The sequence below is a fragment of the Cenococcum geophilum genome (assembly GCF_001692895.1).
Source record: "Cenococcum geophilum 1.58 unplaced genomic scaffold K441scaffold_3, whole genome shotgun sequence".
NCBI classification, from domain to species: Eukaryota; Fungi; Ascomycota; class Dothideomycetes; order Gloniales; family Gloniaceae; genus Cenococcum; species Cenococcum geophilum.
In genome coordinates, this window is record NW_027137561.1 from 3,332,313 (window position 1) to 3,340,409 (window position 8,097).

At 47.4% G+C, this 8,097-nt stretch overlaps 4 protein-coding genes across 4 annotated transcripts; 2 read left to right on the forward strand and 2 right to left on the reverse strand.

Annotated features, from left to right (window-relative positions):
- Positions 1-478: 478 nt before the first annotated feature.
- Positions 479-1,456, forward strand: K441DRAFT_427995 (uncharacterized protein; the record flags this gene model as incomplete). The annotated part of the gene is made up of 1 exon (XM_067641600.1): positions 479-1,456. A coding segment is annotated over one exon (978 nt), but the record flags the coding sequence as incomplete, so codon positions are not given.
- A 2,172-nt stretch (positions 1,457-3,628) lies between these two features.
- On the reverse strand, positions 3,629-4,874 carry K441DRAFT_673392 (uncharacterized protein; the record flags this gene model as incomplete). The annotated part of the gene is made up of 2 exons (XM_067650643.1): positions 3,629-4,718; positions 4,870-4,874. The coding sequence occupies 2 exons, from the start codon at positions 4,872-4,874 to the stop codon at positions 3,629-3,631; spliced, it is 1,095 nt and encodes a 364-aa protein (XP_067509387.1).
- Positions 4,875-5,680: 806 nt separating this feature from the next.
- On the reverse strand, positions 5,681-6,526 carry K441DRAFT_652149 (uncharacterized protein). Its single transcript, XM_067647322.1, has one exon. The coding sequence runs from the start codon at positions 6,071-6,073 to the stop codon at positions 5,828-5,830; it is 246 nt and encodes an 81-aa protein (XP_067509388.1). The 5' UTR covers positions 6,074-6,526; the 3' UTR covers positions 5,681-5,827.
- Positions 6,527-7,113: 587 nt separating this feature from the next.
- K441DRAFT_162760 (uncharacterized protein) lies at positions 7,114-7,762 on the forward strand. The gene is made up of 2 exons (XM_067640265.1): positions 7,114-7,183; positions 7,362-7,762. Exon 2 carries the CDS (start codon positions 7,419-7,421, stop codon positions 7,686-7,688), a length of 270 nt encoding a protein of 89 aa, XP_067509389.1. The 5' UTR covers positions 7,114-7,183; positions 7,362-7,418; the 3' UTR covers positions 7,689-7,762.
- The last annotated feature ends 335 nt before the right edge of the window (positions 7,763-8,097 follow it).

Below are 8,097 nucleotides of genomic sequence, written 5' to 3' on the forward strand. Positions count from 1 at the left end.
TCAGCCCTATCAAATTGTGCAGCTCTTTTCATTTGCCATTCTCCAGCTGCTTGTTTCGGATAAATTTATCTTTAGATTCGACGGCTGTCTTTTGCTCCTTTTTTCGTATAAAATGCGAATTCTGCGGCCCCTAGCAATATGTAGATCACTGTAGACTAAGAGGGTCTCGGAATCTAGGGTGCCTATGAACTCCATCCATTTGTATATAACTTCTTGTGTCATCCGCTTGTTTCATCAAAGGCTATTTCATGTAATTGAATTTGCTCACGTCTTTAAATTTCTTTATTACCAACAGCTGCAGACTCATCGCCGTCTGAACTAACAGCACTCTATCACCATTTATTTCCGTTGTAACATTCAAGGTAACTAACTACTCTCACCCATATCATCACTTCTACGTTACCATTTCCCATTTTTCAGCTCCATCAGAACCACTATGATGCCGGAAATTCGAGTACCGCGACAGCCTCATCTCTCTACCACATCCTGCCAACGCCTCATCTACGAAGACCTCGACCTAGATTTGGGTACAGGCACCCTCATCATCCAATCTGACATCTCTCACCCCAAGTTTTTCCTTGCTGTCACCGGCCACGTCGTCAATAATGTGCCGCTCCTACCTTCTGCCCTTTATGCCGATATGGCCATGACTGCAGCCGACTACCTTTACAGGTCTCTTCGCCCTTCTGCACCAGATATCGGTCTCAATGTCTGCGCCATGGAAGTCCACAAGCCCTTGATCGCGCAGATCCCACCACCAGAGGATGGCCAGCACTTGCAAATGGAAGCTCACGCCAATATTGGAGAAGGGGAGGTCACCGTCAACTTTCGCAGCGTGGCTTGGGACGGCGAAATTATAAAGAACCACGGCCATGGAGTCGTCAAATACGAAGACACTGCCGAGTGGGTTTCAGAATGGCAGCGCACGCAATTCTTGGTCAAGACGCAAATCGACGTCCTAGAGCGCAAACTCTCCGTTGGCATTGCACACAAGTTTCTCACCGGGCTGGCGTACAAGTTATTCCAAGCCCTTGTGCACTACGCACCCAAATACCAAGGGATGCAAGAAGTCATTCTCGACAGCGAGGACACGGCCGCAGTCGCAAAAATCCGTTTCCAGACTACGGATGCGGACGGAGACTTCTTCTGCTCGCCTTACTTTATCGATAATCTCTGCCACTTGTCTGGTTTCATCGCAAACGCGTCTGATACTTCCGACTCGGATCTGACTTACATATCGCACGGATGGCAGTCGTTCAAAATTGCGGACCCCAAGGCTCTCTCGGCTGGTAAGGAGTATAGATGTTATGTCAAGATGATGGCGCGACCGGGCAACGTGACTGCAGGCGACGTGTATGTTTTTGAGGGAGAGGAAATTGTTGCTGTGTTCTATGGGTGTAAGTTTCAGGGGATTCCGAGGAGAGCGATGGATGTTTTGCTTCCTTCGGCAATGAAGAACAAAGGAACCGTGAAGAGGACGAAGAAGGGGGAGTGATAAAGATGAGAAGACGGTACAAAGGAGAATGACGTCGATTTTGAAGGAGAAGCCATCGATAATTGTATTGAGAAAGGGATAACTTCTAATAATGCATGAGGATTAGAGATGCCGTTAAACCGTGGTAAACTGTGCGCGTTTGAATTTTAATTTGGAGCTGTCCCCGGTAACCTTGTATAAATATATATTACCGTAATAAAGGTAAGATGTACTAGTAGGATAAGAAGTTGCCTAACTTGCCCAATATCGTAATTAACTATTATCCTATTAGTATAGAAAATTACTCTAGTTCCTATAGCTACTTGGCTCTTAGTATACCGATCTTAGCCATAGCCTATTAGTAACCTTACGTACGGGTGCTCTATACCCTAGGCAATCCGGTATCCTAAACTCTAAATACTCCTTTTAGTCCTACCACGCCTTAATTCGTTCTTCTAGCTTGCGTCTAGCGAATAGATCCTTAAGATCCTTAAATTTCTTAATTATAGTGTTAACATTTCGACTTATTAAAGGTAACACCCATATCACTCTCCTGCCGTGATATGCTACCAGCCTATTGTCACCAATATAGCGGTTTTCATTTTTCATTTTTTTAATACTATAATCTCTTAAAAATAATTGAAACGGTCGTGAAGAATTCACCTCATCGGCCAGGCCAGCAGCAGAGTAACGAAAAGTCACTCGCGCGCGGATGCCCAACGTCACTGTACCCTCTTGCCTAGCATCTTCGTTATAACTTCACCGAGGAGTCAGCTCAGCTCCTCATTTCTCACTAGCTGCAAGACCTGTAGCCGCTTCATATTTAGGCGCAACGGCCGGCCTAGCTAGAAGTCTCACTACCGCCCTCACATAATCAAGCAGAGTGCACCGTTTTGTAATATTGTGATCGCTTTTCTACCTGGATCCCGCCTGGGATCGGTTAACTCCTTGTCTATGCTAGTGACGCCAGTAACGCAGCCTATCCTAGATAGCCCATCCCACAACCTTTTGACAGGTTAGATACAGTCATCAATTCATTTCGTCATCACTATTATTGCTATCGTAACCTGCCATTGAGATTTTTAAGAGATGGAAAAGATAGGGAAAAAGGAAAGGAAAGAGGGAAGTGGATTCGGTGTTTAATTCGCCATTCGCTAGTGCCCGTCCCAGTGCCATGCCATACTAGATGCTGATTACCGGGGAGATAAAGGAGTAGAGTGTTCTATTAAGCGAAATGGAGTGCACGCCTAAAGGTGTAGTTATGTCGGTGAAAGAAAAGTGAGAAGTGGTATCGCCGCCGATTTCTGTCGCAGACAGGATTCGCATAGGGATAACTACCCTGATGGGTAGATGATACACCTTTTTGGCGAGCAAGGGGAATATATGTGCTCTTGAGTCCATGTGTAGCGGGATGGGGAAGTAAATGGATGAAGCAGAGTGTGTTGTGAAGCATAACCATGCTAATGTCCATGGCGGCCAGGGTTGTCGATGATATTTTTATTCATTGCTTTATAACGATATATTCATTCATAAGGAGTGATAATGGTTGAATATTTTGCCAGCCCTTATAAATGAATATTCATAAAATTATGAATATATATAGAGGCTTGGGCTAGTAAATATTAAGCCGTCGGAGTGCTTAAAGTCGTGGGTAAAAGGACGAGTTGTGTGAGGCTAGAGGGGAGAGCTACTGGTGAATGTTTAGGGGGTGGAAGGGGGTGGGAGGCCTCTAGGGAGACATCGGCCCTATCGACTTAGTACCCCCCACTATTCCAAGACCAGTGATACCGCCTATATCTAAAATATCGCGATTACTCATCCATATCATGATATTTTGGCTGGCTTATGAATTGAATTCGATATTGGGCCTATTTATTCATTCATTCATCATCGACAACCCTGATGGCTGGAGTGTGAATAATTCCATAGTATTCAAGATGAGAGGATGTCGCCACCATTTGTTGTAAGTATGCTGTTCTTCACGTATTCGAGTGTGATGATGGTGGCAATTAACCAAGGACTAGCCTATCTGAGAGTGAAGTACTTTCCATCATCGGCACTGAAACCTGGGAATCTCATTGGTCTAACTCACTACCATTCCCCTCCATCTCAAAGCATGACTTAGAAAAAAAAGGAGAAAAACACATACCAGCTTCAAATCGTATTAAACCGCTTCTGCAACACCGCCTCAGAAAAGTATATCCCACCTGTAACCTGCAGTTCATCTGCCACATGCCTCCAAAACCTCTTCGTCGTCGTATCAACCGCACGCACCAGCAACTCATCCATCTCCTCCGAGAACTTCGGCGTCGCCTCCGCACTCCTCACATTCTTCGCCGCCGGCTTCGGATGCTTCAAATGCATGTAGTCGCTCGGATTAAACGCTTCGCCCGTCGCCTCGGCGATGCGCTTCCCGTTCCGCACGAAGCGCCCGTAGACGGCGGCCTCGGTCAGCGTGGCGGGGCGCCCCGCGCGCGCGCGCTTCTCGTTCAACGCGCGGGCGATGTCGCTCCAGGCCATGTGCTGGACCTGTCGCATATGCTTGATGTCGTGGTTCTCGGGGTCGTGCTCAGGCAGCTTCTTGCGCGTCGATACGCCGGGTGTGCCGGGCGCAATGCTGAGTTTCTGCTTCAGCTTGTGGGCGCGCGACGTGAGGAGTGCGGGCAGCGCGGGGGGTTCGTCGTCGGAGGTGTTGTCGGGACTGGAGCGTTGGGCGGGGTTGGGTAGGAGGTCGGCGCGGCGGCGTGGTGGTGCAGTCTCTGGATGGAAGAGGGGCGAGTTGGTGCCGGAGGGGCGTGTCTCTTCTCTAGACTGGTGGCTCATGTAGTCGGTGTCGGGAGCGTTGCGGTGAGTAGTATGACGAGTGGCTGGCTCGATGTAGTCGTCACAGGTGGCGCGATTGGTGCGAGTGAGTGGGCGGGCAGCGTACTGCTGCTCATCGTCGTTGTCGTCAAGGTTGAGCTCTCCGAGCTCGTTCGCACTGTGCTTGGAAAGAGGTGGACGCTCACGGATCTGGCGGGTCGAGCGGCTAGGACTCGGCGGACTCAGCTCGCGTTGGTCGCGATAGCGGGTCTCGACATCACGGTTCTGGAGGTGATGGGCAGAGCGGCCACGATGCTCGGCAGCGGCTTGACGTGGCTGGCGGGCCATCCGACCGCGAGGCTCATCTTTAATGATGAGGGAGGAGCCGTCCTCTTCTAGGTGATCGTCATAGAATGCAACGGAGCCATCGTCATAGATGTGACTGCGAAGATGTTAGCAAGGAGCTGAAAATATACGTAGGATGCATTGATAGAGCTATGTTTGTGCTTGGGAGATTGGATAAAGTTCGACTGTTAACCCATAGAGATGAGGTAGAAAAGCAGGATTGGATCGTGACGCGTTGCTTGACTTACTTCATCTTGACACCGGCCTGCTCTATGATATGTACTCGTATCAAGAGGAAGAGGCGGGAGATCTGCAAATTTTGGAGGCCGGGATGGCTGACGCAGTGGTTTGGAAGAATTTAGTGATGAGGATCGGAGAGGACGGAAGATGGAAGGAGTCACGATATGTGCGCGGCGAAGATCAGTCCGAAGCCATGAGGACGGTGAAGACCGTTTAACGAGGAAGATTCCGCCTGCACGTGGACGTCAACAGTATTTCCTGGCGGTGACGATGAATGAAATATGGCGTGCTTTGAAGTGAATGAAGTTAAAACCATGTCTAAGATTTAACGAGTGGTGAATGAAGCTCTTGTACCTGGGGCACTGTCACTGGGTAACATAGTGGGACAACCCAACTCAACACTTGAATCTCCCGGACCTACCGGGCATGCCTATAGTTTAAACGTTTTAACACTCCGGCCTACCAAGCAGTCAATAATGAATCCAAGAAGCTTTTATATAGCAAATAGGGTCTTTGATACTCGAAAATCGTCTTCTTCAGAAGTTGGGGGCACTTGTTTGCTCGAGAACGGAGACTCCGCAGTAGAACGAGGAAGAAATCATCAACCCAGAAGGTATTACTAGAAGGTTATCACCACAATTGGATGAGAGTCTGAAAGATGAAATGAATAGTATTATGAATTAAGAATAGCGAAGAAACAAAGTTCTACCTATTCCATCTCCAAACCCGACCCGGAATTCCAAATAGCTCGCGTTGTTACAGTCCCCGAAGTTTTTCTCCTTCAACGTCGCACATTTCAGCACGCCGGCGGGTGGAATGATGAACTCCGTCTTGTACCCGTACTTCGCAGGCGACGCCCACATTATCCGCGTGCTTCGCGGTACTTATGTTGATTACAAAGAGCGTAAGAGCAAGCAGCGCTGCCTCAAGAAGGTATAATAAAAGCGAGCAAAAGCCCGAAACAAATTATTTGAACATCATATAAGTAGCAGCGGCCTCGGAGCGGATAGCCTGGCTCTCCACCGTCGTTGCCGGAGTATCCTTGGCTGATGTCGACTCAGCTGATTTTGGCTTGTCCGAAGATCGGCTCGACCGGAATATAGACTTAAGGAGATATGTAGAGGATGACGCAGTGGAAGTGGATGTCATGGATGCGGCGTCCGCGTTTGCTGGCCTGTCGGCTGAGGTGGAGGTGTTGTTTGATGAAGACATTGTGGTTGATTAGAAGGATCTGATGTGGCGGTTTTTTCTAATATCTTGACTGGGGAAGGAGCCAAAGGTTTATAAAGACGATGGGGCCGCGAATGATTACTTGATTGAGGAATCAGGACGCGGCGTGATACGCGGGCGTGCTAGGCAATACACTGCTCTGCAGATGGGAGGCTTGCTTGACGATGGATGTATATGAAGAGGTGCGCATTCGATGGATACTATATACCTTCTTTACTCCGATTCGGTGTGGCACTGACCGGTTGCGCCCTGCAGAATACATGGCATGTGTCCATCCTAGTCGTGCAATGACTGATGCCTTAACGTGGAGATGCCTAACTTGGTAAGGTATGTTCATTCCCGGCCCACATGGCTGAGTCATATATATGGACTGTATACGCAATTGGTGTGTTTGTAGTCTGCCTTTACCGTAAGCATCATGGTGTTTGGGCTGTGTCAGTCAGGTCAGTCGTCGGTGAGGGTGAGTCAAAACGCCCTTCTAGATCTGGCTTGGCACTTTGACAGTGGGCTTGGCGAACGCTTAATTATCAAGCATTTTCGTAATATCGTATCCCGTGTCCCCTGCCTCTTCACGTCTATTTGCACGTGAGAGACCTATGAGTGTTTTTGCGCTATCAATAAATTAGCAGTACTGACATAACTATTGGACAATTCTCTGCTCTTCCCTTGCCATCCTGGGTGTTATTGTCGGCATTGCCTACCGCGCTTAGCCACAGCAGTTTAGAATGAGGTAGCGGCATGTAGGTAGAATTGAATTGCTTCTAGATTATGAGCATTTAATTGCTTCCTCCTATCAACCTCCCTTGTTCTTTTTGCCACAGACTTATCCAACAGATCCCCAATCAAAAGGCAATTATCAATCAGCATGGTCATAGGGCTCTGGCAGCCATTCATTCGCACAGCCCTCGTGCTGAAGATATCATTACTTGGTCAATGACGAAATGGAAATATTGGCCTTCCTGAAGGGGATTATATGAGTTTAAGGCGGTGCAATTTTAAGTCATTAGACCGCTTCATCTCTTATCAAATTGGTTTTGTTACTGCCCAGCCTGGAAATTTTCGCTATTTTTGCTGAGAAGCATATCAAGGATTGTAAGATTTTCGAAATTCTCATAGGCAGCCTTAAACCTTCCAACGGCTACACGGTAGTGCCATTCTTCATCGGTCTCCGCCAAAATTGAGCCTGCTCCTTTCCCACTGGTCATACTCTCATCTCATTGAGAGATGTTTGAATAAGATGGTTGCACATTCACTTACCAGTGTTCATTAGAATAAACGTCAAAATAGTCAAACGTTTCATCCATCCACGATCTCCCTCGAGCTGCCCATGAAAACTATGTTCAATATGCCTTCCACGTCCCAGCTCATACTCTTGCACGTCAGCGCAATACACGCAGGATCATACGGACTCCGTTCCTCGCTAGTAATAATACGGAAGATACCAGTAGCTTGGATTTGTTCATTTGGGCAGTCTAACGAAGCTAATCAACGAGCTACCATCACTCTGAAACCAACTCAATTTCAACGTACAGATATAAACGTACCCACAGCACCAGACATATTTATCAAATCGCCCCTACCACAACCACATCACTGATCCGTGTCTTGCTTGGGACCCTCGCCACGATTCTCTGAACGGTGTGTGCAATAGTCAGCGGACAGCGAGCTTGAGGCTTTATAGCTGACTGACTGTAGTCAAGTGGATCGCTCGCTGTCCGCTGCGTCAAAATCAGGTACGCTGACTGTTATGCTATCAGCTCGCTATCCGAATTAGGCAAATTGTATAAAATTCGCGGTGTTTTATTATGGATTTTTAGCAGCACCTCTATATATACAAATATTAATATTACCCGATTAAAAGTTAACTATAATTTACCTAATATAGTGTTTAAATATAGCTAAAACTACCCTCTACGCCTACTAAGGCTTAAAAAGGTAGATATTAAAGTCGGTAGTAATATTAGTAGTAAGAAAGAAAAGTAGTAGTAAGAGCTACGAAGGCTCTA